At 47.1% G+C, this 19,036-nt stretch overlaps 1 protein-coding gene across 1 annotated transcript in view; it reads left to right on the forward strand.

Annotated features, from left to right (window-relative positions):
* Window positions 1-9,433: 9,433 nt before the first annotated feature.
* BCAR3 (BCAR3 adaptor protein, NSP family member) overlaps window positions 9,434-19,036 on the forward strand; it is a 103,560-nt gene continuing 93,957 nt past the window's right edge. The window contains exons 1-2 of the mRNA XM_053668205.1: window positions 9,434-9,789; window positions 18,262-18,589. Of these exons, the coding sequence (XP_053524180.1) occupies window positions 18,273-18,589 (317 nt within the window). The 5' untranslated portion in view covers window positions 9,434-9,789; window positions 18,262-18,272. The remainder of the gene's footprint in view (window positions 9,790-18,261; window positions 18,590-19,036) is intronic.

Consider the following 19,036-nt stretch of genomic DNA (forward strand, 5'->3'; position numbering starts at 1 on the left):
AGGCGTTTCCAAAAGTCCAAATGTGCATATGCTCATGTGCTTGGGAGGGAGGAAAGGGCCGAACTGACCACCCCCCAGCCCTCCTACTTGCTGTTCCAGCTGCTCTCGGGAAGGGGGTTGAGGTGTGTGGCAAGCACTTCATTACTGACGATGCAGTATCACAGGTTGGAAATACTTTATTTTTAAAATAAACTAGCAGATGAAAGAGTCTCTATCATACTACCAGTTCTGTGCATTTGCATTTCAAAGGGATACTTAAAATTTTATTCACTTTTCATCATGGCATTTTTCAAGCCTACACCAAAGTAGAGAGAAAGCCCAGCTTTAAAAATTATCCACAGTTTAGCAATCAAAGGGTGTCTGACCAGAAGAAAGTGTTGCTCCTGCTCGTGCCCGGGCTCCCCACTCCCCGGCCCTGCAGGCGTGTGAGGTGCACAGTGTTCGCATCTTGTTGGAAGAATGGCCAACCGCTCTGGGTCTTGCGAGTGCGTTTCTGGTTATCACTTTCTATTTCCTTGGTCTAAGCTGGGGGGGGTCAGACTCATTTTCACTGGGGACCGCATCAGCCTCACAGTTGCCTTCAAAGGGCCGAATGTCACTTTAGGACTGTAGAAATGAAACTACTCTTCAACCAGGGGCGAGGAGCTCGGCGCTGCTGCCGGGAAGAAACAAGGTGCCGGTGCCAGGGCTGGATTCGGCCCGTGGGCCTTGTGGCCGCCACCTGCGGTCTAAACCAATTTCCCCTTATTTCCAAGTCCTCCTTCTCCACTTACCTTCAAAGCACCAGATGCTGCCAAGCAGCCAATCAAGAAAACAGCCAGTTGATGTGATGTATGTTAAAGGGCTGGTGATTTAATCTCAGTAGAGGAAATAGTCCATATTCATCAAGTGCTCACTAAGTGCCTGGCACCAGACACAGTCTGTGTAGTTCTCACAACAGTCTCATGAGATATGTGACCGTCACCCCCCGTTTTACAGCTGGGGAGACTGACCTACTAGGAAGATGCTTGCTAAGAAGCATGCAGCTAATCAGCCAAACCTGATTAAAATGCGAGTGTGTCTGATGCTAAAAGCAGTGCTATTATATTAGTTCACTAATTAGTTCACTATTTGTTCACTCAGGCAGTCTTTTTGAGATGCTATAACCTAGTGACTAAGAAGAGCACAAGGCCTGAGCCAGATGGCCCAGGTTTGAAGCTCAGCACCTTGACACATTTTTGCGTGCCCTGTCTAGGGACTATGTCCTCGTCTACAAAAGAGGACAAGGACAGTGAAAAGTCTCCGAGGATGATTGCTGGAATTCAGTGAGTTAATATACATAAAGCTCGTAGTGAGCACTGTGGAAAATCGTGAAGCACCTGGTGGCTCGCTGGAGAAAATCCAAACAGTTTAGAACAACATGAAGGAAAGGACAGAGTCCCCTCCTGATCGCCTGTCACTTCCACCTCAAACAGCTTGATGGAGGAAGTTCTTTCAGATGGTGTGTACGTGTTGACACACAATCCCACACAAATATAGGTTTGTTGTTTTGGTTAATGCGGCAACTTGCCTTTTTCACTTACTACCTTTGCATGTCAGCACCTCACTCTTACTGGCTATGCAGTGTGTGCTACAGTACAAACGTGCTCTAACCCCTCATCATCATCCTTCTGCAGTAAATACATTGTTAAGCTGAGAAAAATACTCCCACGAATATCTTAGTGTGTGCAGGTGAGTGTTTCCTTAGGACGGATTTCTAGAAGTGGCGTTGCTGGGCAAAGGGTGTGCTCAGAGAGCTGGTTTTCTATTTGGTCATCCTTAAGGGTTAACACTGTTCTTTCCAAGAAAAAGAAAAGAGGCCTATGGAGAGAGATCAATGTCTCACACAAAGGAATGAGCAGCTAAGGATGGAGGTTTACGTGATAAGATCGCCAGGGAGGATTTAAGATGGTACATGACTCCTGCCCACAGCTCACAAACCATTCTCATAGACCAGCGATTTTCAACCTTTTTCATTTCCTGGCACACAAAACTAATTACTAAAATTCTGTGGCCCACCAAAAAATGTATATTTTGCTGATCTGACCAAAAAAAGGTAAATTTAAATTCATTCACACCCGCTAGCTATTGTTGTGTTGGCTGTTGTCATTTTTTTATTTGACCATCTACGGGAAAAGAGGTCAGTGCCCCTGATTAAATAGCCAGGCGTTGCATGTTTTAAAAATTCTTGAGGGCACAGTGGTTGGGACTCACTGTCTTAGACTGCCGTCTGCGTGTCTGGAAAGCCGGCTTTGATCTCAAAGGTGGAAGGAGTGCGCCCCGGCCAGTTAGGCGTTTGCGTCAGCCTGGCCCCTCCTGCATGAGGCAGCTGGCAGGTTTCGTGTTCCCTCCATCTCCTCCAGCTTCCCGGTTCCTTCTTCTGCTCTAGAACAGTGCTGGCGGGGTTCTCCTCCACCTGCGGGGGTGGGGGGGGCCGCCTGCAGCTCTGCACCGAACCCTTTCCTGTCACAAGTCAAGGTGGCAGCCAGTGGCAATCGTGCGACTTTTACAAACGCAAAGACTCCTCCCTCTCCTTTATTTTCACCGGCATCAATAGTCTGTCCCCCGGTCACAGGCGACCTCTGCCGCAGCCAGTCCTTCCCTGCTTGGTGTGTGTGCTGGGTTCTCCACAGGGTGTACGTTCCTGATGACGTGCTCACCTTCACATCTCCTTGGGCAGGCTATGCTTTCTGTATGGTAGGGCCTCCATGAATTTGTTTTTTAAGTGACACTTTAAATAATAAAATAATATGTGCTTACTGGAAAAAAAAAAGGAAAAAGAACGGTATAAGTAAGGAAATGAAAATAATATGGAATTTCATAACTTTTTAGAGACGTTTTGGAGAATTTCCATCTAATTGTTGAATAATGCACATCTGGTCATCAGGTTAAGGAAGTAACTGGGGAACAAGGGTCCAGAGTTTGGTGATCGAAGCAAGTCCTGGAACAGGCTGTTCAGAGGTAGACCATCAGGCTGAGGTGCACCTTGTGTAGAAGGTGAGTCTGTAGAACACCATCTCTTTGCACCCATTCATTCATTCAATGCGTATTTATTGAGGATCAGTCCAGCTGTCGCCCCCCTACAGTGACTCCTCTAGCTGACAGGACAGTGACTTTGCAGCCAGCACACAGGTCTTTAGGAAGCTGGGTTGACGTCCCTACTTGGTAGTCTGGGGATTCCCATGGCCAAGCCCGTGGCTAGCTCTAGAGGGTAAAGCCCCAGAAAATACTACATTTGCTGCCATGGTCCATATCAGAGCCGCCAGCTCTTTGTATCAGAATTTTATTGCCTATTAACTTCAGGGAATTCTCAGTCTCTCTGCCTACCATTGTTCAAGTTCAAATTTTCTATTTGGTCTTCATTGATTATAATTTAAACATTTGTTGTTCCTTACTTCTTACCATTTAGGTCTGGGCAAACCTGGAATTTGAAGTTATTCTTTCTTAACATGCATTTTTCCCAATGCCTTCCCCAGCTACCTGTTAACTAGTGACATCACAGGGTAGGACTTAACAAATTACTTTGTGGCAGAAGGGGATCAGCATGAGGCTGAGTCCTCCCTAACAAAGGCTCTTGCACAGCCCAGAAGTCACAACTTCATATCACTGGTTATGGTGTCCTTTCATATGTCCTTGCGGCCGAAGCAGCCCTGGGTTTTGCTGTTTAAATGTTAATGTGAACGCTGGTTGTAGACGCGAAGAGATCTGAATCCTAAAATTGTTTATAGCACACCCCACATCCATGGCATTATATTTATTTAGCTGATAGGGAGCTCTTAGACATAACAGAGATTAAAGGACAAAGGATCTAAACGCCTGGAATTCATTCACTCATTCATTCACTCAGTAAATATGTACAGGTGGTCAAAGTGTGCCCGGCCTCAAACCAGGAACAACAACAAAACAGACGTGGACTTTAGGTCTATAGAGCAGCAGATGTTAAACAGAAACAACAGATATAAATGTATAACTATGAGCTGCGACAAATTTCAGGAAGGAAAAGAGGCTGTAAAGTATGTGTAACTGAAGTACGTGACCTGTTCGGGGTTTCGGGGAAGGTTTCCCAGAGAACAGGACTTCTAAGCTGGGATTGATTATTTCATTTCCCAGTGCCTCAGTCTTCTCATCAGTAAAATGGGGATATACCACCTCCTTAGACTCACAGAGACATTGTGGGAAGAGTGATGATATGTATGAAAGGCTTTGAAAAATGCACAGTGCACCTAGTGGAGAGCCTGCTGCACTCCGGCGGAGGCAGCTGTTCCCTGGCTTCTATCTCGGTCATCAGCTTGGCGTTACTGAGACACTTCAGCTGCGGACCTTTGATTGTTTTCCTTCACTCTGCCAGGCAGCTGGGCTGGGAGAGGCCTGGGGTCAGCCTTGGGTCTGCCCCTGACACCCAGTGTGAATTCGGATAAGTTCCTTAACTGCGAAAACTCGCTTTTCTCACTAGTAAAGTGGGGGCAATAATAGTACTAGCTCATGGCTCAAAACTTACAAAGCACTTAGCCTAAATACGTGGCTGGTTGTTATTCCTAAACAAATTGTAGCTACTGTAATGGTCCTTGTTATCGTTGCTAATTATTAACTCTTGCCAATTAGCCCTTGGTAATAACCTGGCTATTCTGGTCCTTTCACTCCCGCTGTCACCAGCGAGGCAGAGCCCTTATCACGTGACAGTGGCCACAGTCTCATCAGTGCCCTGCCTCGGCTCTCTCCAGTTCATTCTGCACGGCTTTCAGAACGAGCTTCCTGAAATAGCCCTGCTTTGCATCTGTCACTTCTTTTGTTTAACATCGTTGTAGAAAAGACATATTTGCAGCTCATACCACAAAGAGCTAAGCTTCCTGATATAGGAGGTCCTGGAAAATTGATGTAAAAAGACCTATGAGCGGATAGACAAATGGAAGTACAAATTCCCAAAAGGAAAAGCAAATAGCTACTAAACAGGAAAAGATGAGCAGCCTCACTTAGCATGAGAGAACTGCAAATTAAAATTGTGCTAAAATTTATTTTACTCCTTGGGTTGACAGAAAAGCAAAAGTTTCATAATACATTCTGACCAGGATGTGAGGAAGTTGGTATTTTTTAATATTGCTGGGGAGTGTGAACTGGTACCAAATACAGTCCCTACAGAAGGCAGTTTGGCATTGCATGCCAAAGTTTCAAAAGTATATACCCTTCAAATCAGCACTTTTCCCTCTGGAAATTTGTCTTACAGATATACTTGCACACACCAGTGACATATGTACAAGGTTATTCATTGCAGTATTGTTTGTAGTAAGACAGGACTGAAAACAACCTAAGGATCCATCAGTAGAATACTGATTGAATAAATTATGGTACATGTCTTCAAAGGAATGCTAGAATTTAATGAGAAAAAATCCAAGATATGCTGTTAAGTGAGGAGGAAAAAGGCGGAGTGTCAAACTGTGGGTATAATGTGTTACTTTTGTGTACGGTGGGAGTAACACACACGCACTTGGAAGAGCGCCAGTGGGCACGCAGGGCTCACAGTGGCTGTTACCACAGGGAGGAGGGGATCGGGCAGGTGGAGACAGGGTTAAGAGTTCGGCATTTTACTGTTATACAACGACAGTTATATTTCAGTTTGTGAACCATGTGAATATTCCCCAATCAAAAGATTACATTAAAATACTCCTATTGTCCTGGCTGGTGTGGCTCAGGGGGTGGTTGGAGAGTTATTCTGAAAACCCGAAGGTCATGGGTTCCATTCCCAGTCAGGGCACATGCATGGGTTGTGGGTTCAGTCCTTGGTCAGGGAGTGTAAGGGAGGCAACCGATCTCTCTCTCCTTTTCTCTCTTTCTGGAATCAATAAATATATTTTTAAAAAACAAAGAAAACACTCCTATTAATGTATTGAGCACCTACTATGTGCTGGGCACTGAGGATACAAATGTGAAAGTAGTTGTCATATGATGAAAAGATCATTGAACTTGAAGTTAAAATACCTGATTCTGAACTTGAAGTTAAAAATATGTAACTCAAATTCTAACCCTGCTTCTTACTAGCCATGGGTCTTGGCACATAGTAGGCATGAAACAAATCTCTCTTGAATGAATGTGTGATTGAAGTTACTAAACCTTTCTGAGTCTGTTTCCTCCCATATAAATGGGCATAAAGGTGCTTCTTTAAAAAAATGTTTTATTGTTGTTCAATTACAGCTGTCCCCATTTTTTCACCATTACTCTCCCCTGCCCTACCCACCGCTCACCTTCCACATTCAATCTCCCCCGTTGTCTTTGCCCATGGGGCCTGTATACATGTTCCTTGACTCGACCCTTCCCCTTCTTTCCCCTGTTATCCCCCCTTCCTCCCTGCTGGTCACTGTCAGTTTGTTCTTTATTTCCATGTCTCTGGTTCTATTTTGCTAGTTTGTTGTTTTGTTGATTAGGATCTTAACCTTTCTGAGTCTGTTTCCTCCCATATAATGGGCATAAAGATACTTGTTATCACAGGAGTATTGTAAAGACAAATGATAGAATGTGTCATCAATTCCACTAATAGTTAATGGTAGCCACTGTTATATATGGTGGGCACTTTCACATCCATTATTTTCTTGCCTGCTCACATGTATTCATCCACTCACTCATGGGAAAGTGGAGAAACTGAGAGCAACTGTGACTTGCTCAGGTTTCTCTGGATGGGAATTGTCTCCTGCTCCTTCTTTATTGCTACCTCCCCATAATGTACCACGCAGAAGGAGGATCAGGGAATTTTGAAAATCAAGAGCAACCAGAGTAAGTTTTAGCACCCCAGAACAGCAGAAAGTTAGTAAATGCATTTCTGACTACTCGGTTTTGAAATGTACCAGCTGGTCTCTTTGACATTCGCTGCACTAAGCACTTCGGGAAAATCCGACAAAAATAAAAGTTTGTGCTTCTAATGAGGTATGGAAGATGAAAATCAAGCTACAAAAATACTCATAAGGAAAATTTAGATGTAGAGTAGAAACTCATTCTAAAGGATGCTGCACTTAGAATCTTGCAAACTTGCCAACAGTTCTTTCTCGGGGGGATGAAGTGATATAAAATATACCCAAAATGACACAATTATAAAAACATTTTTATTGGAGTAACACATGCACACAGATTGGTGCACAAACCAAATAAAAAAAAATAAAGTGAGGGACAGTTAATTTTTATAAAACAGACACTTCTATGTAACCAGCACCTCGATCAAGAAATAGAACATAGGCAAACCTTGTTTGATGGCACCTCACTTCATTGCACTTGACAGATGTGGCATTTTTACAAATTGAAGGCAAGGCCCTCCACCAGCAAAAAGATTACCACTCACGGTACTGTGATACTCACTGTACTGCAGTGGTCTTGAGCCAGAACCATGGTATCTCCGAGCTACACCTATAGTGCTGGCATCAAGAACCCCATCTGGGTCCCCTTTCCATCACAACCCACCCCTCAAGATAGTCGCTGTTTTCACCTTCAATATCATCTAGCTGTGTGCCCATGGTGTCCAGCCTCTTTCACTCCATCGTCATATTCATGAGAGTTGTGCATCTTGTTGAGTGTAGGTGCAGTTCATTCATTCTCATTACTGTATAGTATTCCGCACAGTTCATTTCTCCTTCATAGATGGACACTTGGCTTGTTTCTTTTGAGCTGTTATAAAGAGAGATCCTATAAACATTTGGAACATGTCTTTTGGAGAATATGTACATACATCTCTATGGGGTATATACCTAGGGATGGAATTGCTGCTACAAAGTCACAGGCTGATGCTAAACAGGTTTCCAAAATGTTGTACCAGGGTGGACCCCCCAAAAAAACAGGGAATTATCTTCTTGAGGGCTGGCACCTCGTAGTACACCCATGCTAGGTGAGTGTCCTAGGAGCCCATCTGCATCACCCTGCAATTACCTGGCACTGTTGTGAGAGGCTGCGTTCAGCTTCAGTGAATTTTTTTGAAGACTCAAGGTGTTTGCCCATTTCATGATGGGTGATTTACAAGTGCACCTGTCCACACTGTTCTGAGGGCTAAGTGGTTTTAACTGAAACCACTTGTGCATGACCCTTGTGCCCATCCTCTCTATGCGCGTGATCTCACCCCCAAGGGACTTTTTTTGTTTCCCCAGATAAAAAAAAAATCCTCAAAGGGAAACATTTTGCTGATGTGGAAGAGGTAAAACAAAAAAGGCAGAAGCACTAAAAGGCATCAAAATCAAGGAGTTCAAAACTGTTCTGAGCAGTGGAAAAACTTTGATGGTGACTGAAGTCTAAACATGTAAAAATAAATACATAATTTTTATAAATAACTTCGGGGGGGTTTGTTCCCCCCTCATACAAGTTGTCTAATTTTAGACAGTCTTGTGGGTGTGAAGTGAGATCACATTGTAACTTCAGTTTGCATTTCCGAGATGTCTAATAATTGAGAACTTTTTCGTATGTCTATTGGCTTTTTTGAGAAATGCCTATTTATTCCCTCTTGAGAAATGCCTGTTGAGATATTCTGCTTATTTTTCAATCGTATTTTCTGCCTTGTTCTTGCTGATTTGTAAATGTTCTTTATATATTCTACATACACGTCCTTTTTTGCATATACATGTTGCAATGATCTTTTCTCACTCTGTGGCTTGCCTTTTCACTGAGGGGGGTCTTTTGATGAGCAAGCATTCTTAATCTTAATGTTGTTCAATATTCAGTTTTTTTTCTTTTATAGGTAGTACTATATATGTTTAAAAAGTCTTCGCCTACCTCAAGGTCATGAAGATATTTTTTGATATTTACTTGGGAGAGTTTTATCATTTTATCTTTAACGTGTAGATTTGAAATCCACCTGAAATTGATTTTTTTAAGGTATGGTGTGAGGTAGGGGGTCAAGGTTCTTTTTTTTCTCCAAATGCGTGTCCAACTGATCCAGAATCATTTACTGAAAAGACAGACCATCCTCTCCCAACGCATCAGCATCTTTGACCCCAATCCAGGACCACATAATGTAGGTCTGTTTCTGAACTCTCCATTCTATGGGCCAGTTGGTATACCCTTGTTCTTATCGGCAAGGCAATTACTATTTCTATAGCTTTATAATAAGTGTTGATGTCTAAGATGTAAGTCCCGCAGTTGGCTCTAATTTTTCACCCCACCAAACCATCTAATACCAAAGGGGCCACTTTTACCTCCCACTTTGCTCACAATATACCCAGGCGGGTGTGATGGATTTGCCCCTTTCATGGCTTGGTTATTTATGGTTACCTGGATTTTTATCCCATCAAAGGCCTTTAAACTAAGAGCCAGCCAGGTGTCTGCAGTCGAACAAAGCAGATCTGCTCGGTAATTAAATAACGTGGGGAAGGAGGAGGAGTGAATTAGGTGGGTTGTCTCTCAAAAGGGGTACAGTGAGGAAGTGGTCTGTCTGCATTTGAGGACCGTCTTCTCGGGGAGTTACAGCAGAGCTGCACGCTAAAATCCGGCAGAGGTGGGCAAGCAGAGGTCAGCCGCTGTACTTCCAGGAGGTTCGGCCAGGAGCCGGACCACGCGGATTTGCTTGCTGGGGGTGGGGCCGCCCAGCCTCAAATCGCCAGTTGAGGGCCCGCGCGCTCCGCCCGCTCAGAGCCGCGCCGGCAGCTGCCAGGGCCGGAGCTGGAGCGGCAGAGCGCACGGCCGCGCGCGGGCTTCTCGGCGGGCGCTCCCCGAAGACCATGAGCCGCCCGCGCTGCGGGGGCAGCCTGGGCGCGGCACGGAGCTTCTGAACCCCTGCCGAGACGCGGGCACGGGGCACCGTGCGGGGAGGTGAGTCTGAGCTGGCCTCCGCAGGGGCGCTGCTCCTCCCGGGGAGTCTCAGCTTCTCCCTCCCAGGACGGGCTGGGAAGTTGGTGGGAGAAAGTTTAGGCTCCAGGGAAAATAGAGCCGGCGCTCTCTCTTCCTCCGCTGCCTCCCAGCTGAGTTGGGGTTGGGGTCTGAAGTGCGATGGGACTTGCAGGGGGGAGGTTGGGGGTGGGGGGCTCTGAACCGCTGGGATTCCCCGAACATGGCCGTGAAGGGAGGTGCCTGCCGACTTGTGGCGAGCATCTCTGCCCTTTGCTCTTGGCATCTTCCCGGGGGCTGGCCTCGTGAGCCCCTGCCCTTGCAGGCTACTCTGCCAGCCATCCCTCCGGTCTCTCTCTGTGCTGAGGCCGGTGGGAGTCAGGGGACGCCGAGGCCAGGGGGCCTCCTCTGGGAGTCCCGGGCTTCAGTGAGGCGAGTTTCTCCACTAATCCCTTGGAAAGTTTGCAAAGAAAGCGAAGGAGCCTGCCGTGTAACTGTGGACAACATCTCCCTCCCTCTCTCCCTTTGTTGGGAAAGAATGAATAGTCGGTTGTGTCGCTCTGTCTGCGTCGGAGAGGAGAGGGGAGGGAGGGGAGGTGAAGGCCGGGAGGGGAGGGACGGAAGGAGACTCCTATCTCAGACCATCTTTCTCTACCTGCTGAGGCTGCCACCCGTTTACAGGTTTCATCAGGTGTAGGCACTCGTCCGGAGAGATCGAGTGAGCTGGGCGCTGTTCGGAGAGGCCTCGTGTTCCGTGGGGATGGTGGCATGTTGTGGCTGGGGTTTTGAGGGGTGGAACATTATATTTTGGTGTTAATTCACTTGAAGCAAGGTGCAAAGGGGAAAGACCTGTTGCCTAACTTCGTTACTGTAAAAGAGTCATTAGCTGAGATAGAAAATGAGCCGGGCATTCAGGACATTCATTTAAACCTTGACTCTTATCTTCCAAGGCCATGCAGATCTCTCCAAAGAGAATACATTGGCGGAGGGAAGGTCAGTTTGAGAGCGGATAATAATCTCCCTGCGTGTTGCCAAGGTCTGGGGCCAGATCCGGGAAAGGGGGGAGGCGTCAGTGTGGGGGGTGGTGGGGCTCAGCAGACCAAGGTCCAGAGTGGGGAGGGCTGCCTAGTAAATAAGGGGGAAGCCACAGACCTCACGTTTGTACGCGGGTGTGCAAGGGGGCGTAGGGAATATAATGTAAGCAGCTTGCCATGCCAAGGGCTCCCTCACCCCACCTCCAGCTTTCTCAGAACTGCTGCTAGGGCTGGCATTTCCAGGATGACTAACCAGATTTCAGGTCCCCCGATTCAGGTAGAAAGGACTGCCTGCCCAATGGATGCTAATCTTAAGAACCTTATCATGTAAAGCCTGTGCTCTGGGTGCTTGAAATAAAATCCATGGAAGAATTATTCATACTTAGTCCTTTGGCCAGACTTTACTGAGTTCACTTGAAAGATAAAGGGGTACTCTTAATTTTTAAACCCAGGCAAAACTTCATTTTAAGTAGATAAACCGATTTTATATGTGTGGTTGTTCCATCTCTTCTCCCTCTCTGACTCTGCAGAAATGTAAAAGTGCATATCCGAATTGCAAGTTCTCTGCCAAGGTCATAGTAGAGCAGCCAAGGCAGTTACATTTCCAGAGTTTAAAGTATAGAAAGATCTTTAAAGCACAGTTCAGATGATCATCTATGAGTATGAGTTGAGATATCTCATATCAGAAGTAAAATAGGAAAATCCAAGTGAGTGGGCTGTTTATCTCTGCCTCAACTCCGTGTGGTCAGCAGCTTCTTTGACACATCCTGGTAAACTACTCACAGACTCTCCAGAGCACGGCCACAGAGTCTGGAAGGCAGCACATGGGCTGGGAGCTTGTCAGTCTTGCTCCTGTCCCTGCTGAGATTTCAGCTCTCTCACCGTTCACATGGATCTCATTTTCATATCAAGATGTAGAGTCTTTGACCTTTGTACAGTCATGCACCACTTAGCGATAGGGATGCCTTCTGGGAAAACCGTTGTTACGTGATCTCATCATCATGGGAACATCATATAATGCACTCACACGAACCGACGTGGTATAGGCTAGTACCACGCTGGCTATACGGTGTAGCCTGTTGCTCTTAGGCAATAACCCTGTTCCTGTGCTGAACTCTGTAGGCAATTGTAACACAAGGGTAAGTATTTGTGTATCTAAACATATCTAAACACAGGAAAAGTACAGCATTTTAAATATTAAAAATGCTGCACCCGTGTAGGGCACTTAGGGTGAACGGAGCTTGCGGGACTAGACGGTGCTTTGGGTGAGCCAGTGAGTGGCGAGTGGCTGTGAGGGCCTAGGACATCACACTGCTGTAGACTTTCTAAACGCCTTGCACTTAGGCTGCAGCAAATTTATAAAGCAACACGAGATTAAATCAAACACAGGATATATGAGTCTGCTGCTGATGTTAATATGGCACACAGTTTTACAGCAAATTGGTTTTTTTTTTTAAGTAGAAAGAACACACACTAAAATGATAGCACACAATCACGTGCGCTGTGCTGCTACGTGACAGGTGGCACCGTGGGTTTGTTTGCACCAGCACCACACAGACACGTGAGTGACATTGCGTTATGATGGCTACCACATCGCCATGCAGTAGGGATTTTTAGATCCATTATAGTCTTGTGGGAGCACTGTCCTGTATGTGGTCCCTCCTTGTCTGAAATGTTGTTACACGGTGCATGATGTAAATGTTTCAAGACCTGACACTGGACTGAGTCAGGATGCTATGTCTGTTTACTGGCACAGTGGAGAGCGGTGATGTGTGGCGGCCGGAGTCTCACCTGGGCTCTTCCTTAAAGCCTGCACACGTGCTCACTTGGTGTGCCTGTGTGTGTGTCTCCATATCCTACTTGGTTGGCGTGTTTACATCTATTGCTTTAGGTTAAAACATTCCCCTCCTCCTCCTTCCTGGCCCTTCTTTCCCAGCATCAGTGACTTCATCCGTGAACTCTCATTGTGATAAAGATGCAGTGACAAGCAAGACAGATGTGGCCCCTGTCCTGCTTGGAGGAGACCTGCTGTTTATTGAGAGCTCGCTGCATGTCAGGGGTGCGCTGTACACAATCACACTTAACTTTTCCCAACAAGCCCATGATATAGATACTGCCCATCTGTTTTTACGCATGAGAAACCGTCAGAGTGGTTGAGTGACTTGTCCTAGGCTGCACTGCTGGTCAGTCAGTGGCAGAGAGGGGATTTTAACCTCTAAGGGTTTGACTCCAGAGCAGACCTAGGTTCTGAGTCAGACCATGTTTGATTTTTAAAAATCAAATAGTACATAAGAAGTGCATGATGAGCACAAACATCACGACAGGAACATCTCCAAGTGGAGAAAACATGGCAGAGATGGCAGACTTAGTCTCAGGGCTCCTCCCACCGTGTGTTCCTGGCTCAAGGCCTTCAGTTCACAGAATCCCCTGCCTGGAACTCCATTCTGATCTTCTGATTGGCTCCTTCTCTCTCTCTCTCTCTCTTTTTTTTCCAGGTCTTATGTCATTATTTCCTCTTCAGGGAGGCCTGCCAAGACCACCCTAACCTAAAATAGCCATCCATCACCAGCCCGTATATTCCATCATTCCATCACTCTATCTTGTTTTGTGTTCTTTAGTGCCCTTGTGACTGGGGTAAGGCCTAGTTTGTTTTCGTGTCTGCGTTGGTTGGATCCCCCCATCACAGTGTAGGCCCTGTAAGAGCCGGACCTTGTCTGGTGTATTGTATCCTCGGCCCTGGTGCACAGTAAACCTTCAGAGAACATATATTGAATGAATGAACATTTATTTCCTTACCCAGAAAAAGAAAAGGGCTTGATTCTCTGAGATCCCATCTACATATAACATGCTGAGATTCTGCCTAGTGGTCAGATGTGGTAAGTGGCTTCTCTGTCGAAATGAAAAGTCCTTACCTTGAACCTAGATTCAAGCTACACCCATGCACGTCCATCCCTTGGATTTCCCCCTGGGTTCTGGAGTCTGGAAAAATTAAACTGCAAATATAAAGCTCGAGTAGGAAAAAGAGCGACCCAAAGGTTGCAAATGAGCTCCTTCCCTTTGTAGTCTCCCCTCCATCCCCTGCCCTACTTTTAGTTTGTTTTATTTTTGAAGTTATGTGTCTGGGCTGGGCCCACCTCCCCCACCGCCGGACTGATTGAAGCTTGACACAGGGCCCAGGGCTGAGCCAGTCTTTCCAAGTGACTAGACACAGGACAGGCTGTGTTTTAATGGGGAAGAGTTCCAATTTAGGGGCAGAGAGCTGTACAGAGAGCCTCGCCCCCGTGTATTTAATTTGCCTATATCTGAGAAGTCTCTAGATACTTCCACTTGGGTGACCTTCTCCCTCCAGTTGTTAAACTCTGCTTTACATCCTTCACGTCAGCACACCTTCCTTAGGGAAAACTTTCCAGGGCCACTAGACCCTGGGCTCCACTTCATGGGCCCCCATAGCGCTGAGAGTCCCCAACAAGGGTCATTACTTTTTGTTTCCTCCATAGAGTAGTGACGTCATGACGATAGTTGTTCGACACTGTCCCCACACTCAGCACAGTGCTCGCCACGTAGGCGGCCCTCTTTAAACAGGTGTTGAGTAGAAGAAGGAATGAATGCTTCTGTTGACTGAATGGCACTTCCTTATTGCCATTCTGTTGTTACCCAAGTATACACATCTGAGTGTAAGTTGCTCTATACCAAAGAGACTCACTTATCCAGTGGTTGCCAGCCCTGCCTCTACTTGGGACAATACCATGGAACGTTTAAAAACTGCTGCCAGGGTCCTTCCCACTGAGATTGAGAGAGAGAGACAGACAGACAGACAGACATCGGTTTGTTGTTCTACTTACTCCTGCACTCACTGGTTGATTCCTCTGTGTGTCCTGACCAGGGACAGAAGCCACAACCTTGGCGTACCTGGAGGACGCTCTAACCAACTGAGCGACCCAGCCGGGGCTGCGTGTTGGATCTTAAAAGCTTTCTGGAGGCTTCTTAATGTGCAGCTAGGTTAAGAACCACCACTTTAAATTTTCAGGACTCATTCCTTACTTTGGTCCTTACAGACTTGAAGCAGCCATGGTGAGAGAGAGTAGGGATATAATTCATGGATTTGTATGGTTCCTGCCAGTTTAAGAGGCACTTTCACATCTGTTATCACATCTGATAATAACAAGCTAGGGGATTTACTCTCAGGTTTAAATATTCCCTTTATGTTGATGACTCTTAAAAATCTTCATCCTTTCCTGGCTCCTCACTGCACGTGCCAGTGTCTAACCTCCCAGAGCAAACTGTCCGACTGGCACCTCACACAGAGCGACTCCAGTGGTGTGCTTGTCACCCACCTTCCTGCCGGGTCCCCTACGTGCACTGCTTGGTGTGCCACCACACTGTACCGTCATTCCGAGGCTGTGGCCTGTCCTCTAAGCTGGAGGCCTTGAGCTCCCAGCTCCTCACTCTGTCCCTCCTTTCCCTGCCCCCGGCCACTGCTCCAGGTCAAGTTCTTCATTGTTTCTTGCCGGCTTGTTGCGGTCAGTCAGGCTGCCCTCTCTCTGTCTCCCTCCTCACCCCTCTGAAATTTGAGTTTCCTAGCTGGACACAGACTCTGTCTGTCTCTCCCTTTCAGACCTTCCCCAGCACTTACAGCCAAGTTCAGACACCTGGACATAGCCTTCACGACTTCATAATCTGGTCCTAAGCTTACTGCAGAAGATGGTTCTCGACCTGTCCACTCCGGCCACTCCACAGGACTTGCAGTTTCCTGAGCCTGTGGGGCGCTCCCTGCCTTTACACAGCGGCTCTTACAGCGTCCTCTAGGAAGGCTTTTCCTTCCAGTTTTACGCCATGCAAAATCCTCCGTGTCCAGGGAGGCGTCTGCGAGACCCTCCTCGAATCCTTTATAAAAATTAACTGTTTTTTTATATGCTCTCACTCATGTGTGGCATATAAAACAAAAAGTAACACATGAACAAATAATACAAACAAACAAAAACTCATAGACACAGCCTGGTGGTTACTAGGGTGGCGGGGGATAGCAAAGGGTAAAGGGTCAAACATACAGTGAGGACAGAAGATTGACTTCGGATGGTAAACACACAGTGTAATGTACACCTGATGTGTCATAGGAATGTACACTTGAAACCTATATAATTTTATTAAGCAATGTCACCCCAACAAGTTTAATTAAAAAGTTCATTGTTCTTCCCTCCAGCATGTTAAGGGCCCCTGTTGATGGCCCCTGTGTTATTCTCAGAAATGTGTACTCAGGGTTTGGGGTTTAGGACTCTTTGTTCCTCTGAGTGTCTTAAAAGGAGTAGGTACTTAAATGTTGGTTGAATTGAAAGTAAAAAGGGCAGGTGGTAATATCCCTCTATAGCCAAGAATAAACCGAGGTGTGGGGCTCTCTAGAATACTTTGATTAATCTTGAAATCTAGGGAGACCGAGGGTGGGCGGAGGGGAAGCCGGCTGCTGGAAGCACCGTAGCCAGGGTAATTCTCACCTGCCATCCAGCCTGGAAACAGAGTCGATCACCACACGGCCCTTTGCACACCGAGAGCTTCCGTGAGGTGCTCTGGGCCTCCTCGCAGGGTTCTGTGAAACGATGCAGACCTGTCTGAGAAGGAAGAAGGTGCTGATTAGTGCAGACAGGTGAGAGTTCACAGCTGTGTGTGTGTGTGTGTGTGTGTGTGTAGGGGGAGGGAACCCTGATCACCTTACGTCACTGGTGGTCAGGAAGGGAGAGCTAGGGAGTTTGGTTTCTTTTTAAAATAATGATGATTAATGTTGAGCAAGTGCTGACAGTGTGCCAGGCACTGGTCAGAGCTGGGAGGGGCCCCCAGGGGAAGGGCTGGCCCCATTCTGTTGTCGTGCACATGCTGTCTGTCAGGCCCTCGGTGTGGCCCAGCTAGACGCGGAGCAGACCAGCCCAAGTTTCCAGGTTTGGCAAAGAACTGGGGACAGGGTTAGGACCGTGTCTGTTGAGTGAGGGGTCTCCTACACAGGCCCCAGCACTTGTGTTTTTCTCTGTTGCGTGTGGAAGCAGTGGACCGTGAGTGTCTTTCTTGTTGATTGTTTTCTTTGCACACTCTACTGTCTTCATCCTGGTTCTTCCTCTTGCATTATGAGCTTCTGGAGGGCTGTGTTCTCCTTGGCTACCTTCAAGCTATGCCCCAAATCCCCAACTCCTTTGTGAGCTGACTTTGCAGTTGCTCTGTTACCTGATGATTTTCACACCAAGCTGTCTTCTTCGCAGTGGAGGGAGTGGTCTGTGCGGAATGGGGCTGCAGGGCTGGAGAGTGGCCTGCAGAGCGAGGGGTGGCTCTGCTCACCGGCCTTGGAGAAGGCCAGTGGGTCGGGCTCAGCGAGGCTGCTGCTGCATTGTCCAGACCAGTCTGGTACCGTGACAAGTGGGATGCACTCTGGACCCTTCTGTCTCCGGGGACTAGCCTTGGCTTTTCCCCTCAAATCTTAGCCTTAAAAAGGTCCTATATTGGGCTTAGATCAAAACCATAGTTTGCGTTGGCAGTGTTCGGGGGGCTGACTCTCAGGCAGGTGTTGTTACTAGTGGTCAAAGCTGGACACAGTTGTTGGGGCTGCTTTTGCACATAACCTGAGGCATCATTTTCCTTTTCTTTCCCTGCCCCGCTTTTTGCTTTCCTTTTTCTCCCCTGCCCCCAACTCGTCCCTGAGTGTGCAGACCTGGTATGCAGTGCTCGACCCTGTGGGTGGCAGGCGGGCTCCTGCCCCTCTGGGGAACAGTGTACACTGGAGGCTGCACCGGAGAGGCTTCCCGCTGCAGCTGAGCACGCTGATGTGTGGGGGAGCGGCCCACCTCCTGACCCCTGACCTCGGCCTGTCTTCATTAATTAGAGCATGTTATTTATTGATAAGCACCAGGCCACTGACAGAAAGCTTGCCCAGATGCTCTGAGCAGCGCACAGCAGAGGGCTGGTCTGGCACTGAAGGAGTGTAGCAGCCGAGGCATCCCAGCGGTCTCTGCCCGTTCTGACCGTGTACAGGGTGGTAGGAAAACGTGAGCCGATGGTCTAACACACTTCTAGCGCTTTCTCTAATGCACTTGTTACTGAAACCTTGAGTCCTTCCTCAATAATCTTGTTAGTCATCCTTTTCCATCAGCTTCAGACACCTGAAATAATAAAACAGCTCATGTACCTCTGAAGTGTGTTTGCCTTTTTCCATGGGCAGATCGGCTGCCAGCCCAGGGGAATTCCTCAGTAATATCAAAAAAAAGGGAGCCGTGTAAACTTCCTGTCTGTATGACATTTCACTAGTGATGCCATGCAATGTTTGCCTTTTAACACCGTGAACATTTTCTTTTGTAATGTGGTGTATTTCCATTTCCTTCTGTAAGTGGAAAGTCAGTTCCTGCGATTTCCTGAGATTCATGCCTTCACTCTTTTCATGCCCCTTTAGAGTCGCCAATCATGGCTGCGGGGAAATTTGCGAGCCTTCCCAGAAACACGTCAGTGAGTCACCCGTCGCCCCTGGCCTCGTCCATGGACCTTCTGAGCAGCAAGTCGCCTCTCGTCAAACATCACGCAGATGCCTATCAAGACGTGTCTATACACGGCACCCTTCCTCGGAAGAAGAAAGGCCCTCCGCCCATACGGTCCTGTGATAGCTTCAGTCACATGGGCACCCTTCCCCATTCCAAACCCCCGCGGCAGAACTTGCCTCGGACCCAGGACATCATCCAGGAGCACCCGCTGCAAGACTGGAGAGGTGAAACCTTCCCCTTCAGGTAACTTCTGTGATTTCATGAGGGAAGGTGACTTACTTGCCTTAAACAGCTTTATTAAAAAAGTCATTTTATTAGGGGAAATGTCAAACATGAACACAGTCGAGCAGGCAGTTTAATTAACTTTCATGGACCCATCTCCACCAGTTTTCAACTCATGCCAGTTCCGCTTGGTCTGTTTTCCCACCCACTTTCCTTCCTCTGGTATTATTTTGAAATAAATCTCAGAACTCATTTTAGCTGTCAGTATTTTGGTATGTGTCTTTCAAAGATAAGGGCTTATTTTTAAAAATATATAACCATGCCCTGGCTAGTGTGACTCTGTGGATTGAGTCCTGGCCTATAAACCAAAGAGTCACTGGTTCGATTCCCAGTCAGGGCACATGCCTGGGCTGTGGGCCCGGTCCCAGTAGGGGGCAAATGAGAGGCAACCACACATTGATGTTTCTC

Source organism: Artibeus jamaicensis, unplaced genomic scaffold, assembly GCF_021234435.1.
Source record: "Artibeus jamaicensis isolate MK-2021 breed Jamaican fruit bat unplaced genomic scaffold, CSHL_Jam_final contig_482, whole genome shotgun sequence".
In the NCBI taxonomy this organism is placed as follows: domain Eukaryota; kingdom Metazoa; phylum Chordata; class Mammalia; order Chiroptera; family Phyllostomidae; genus Artibeus; species Artibeus jamaicensis.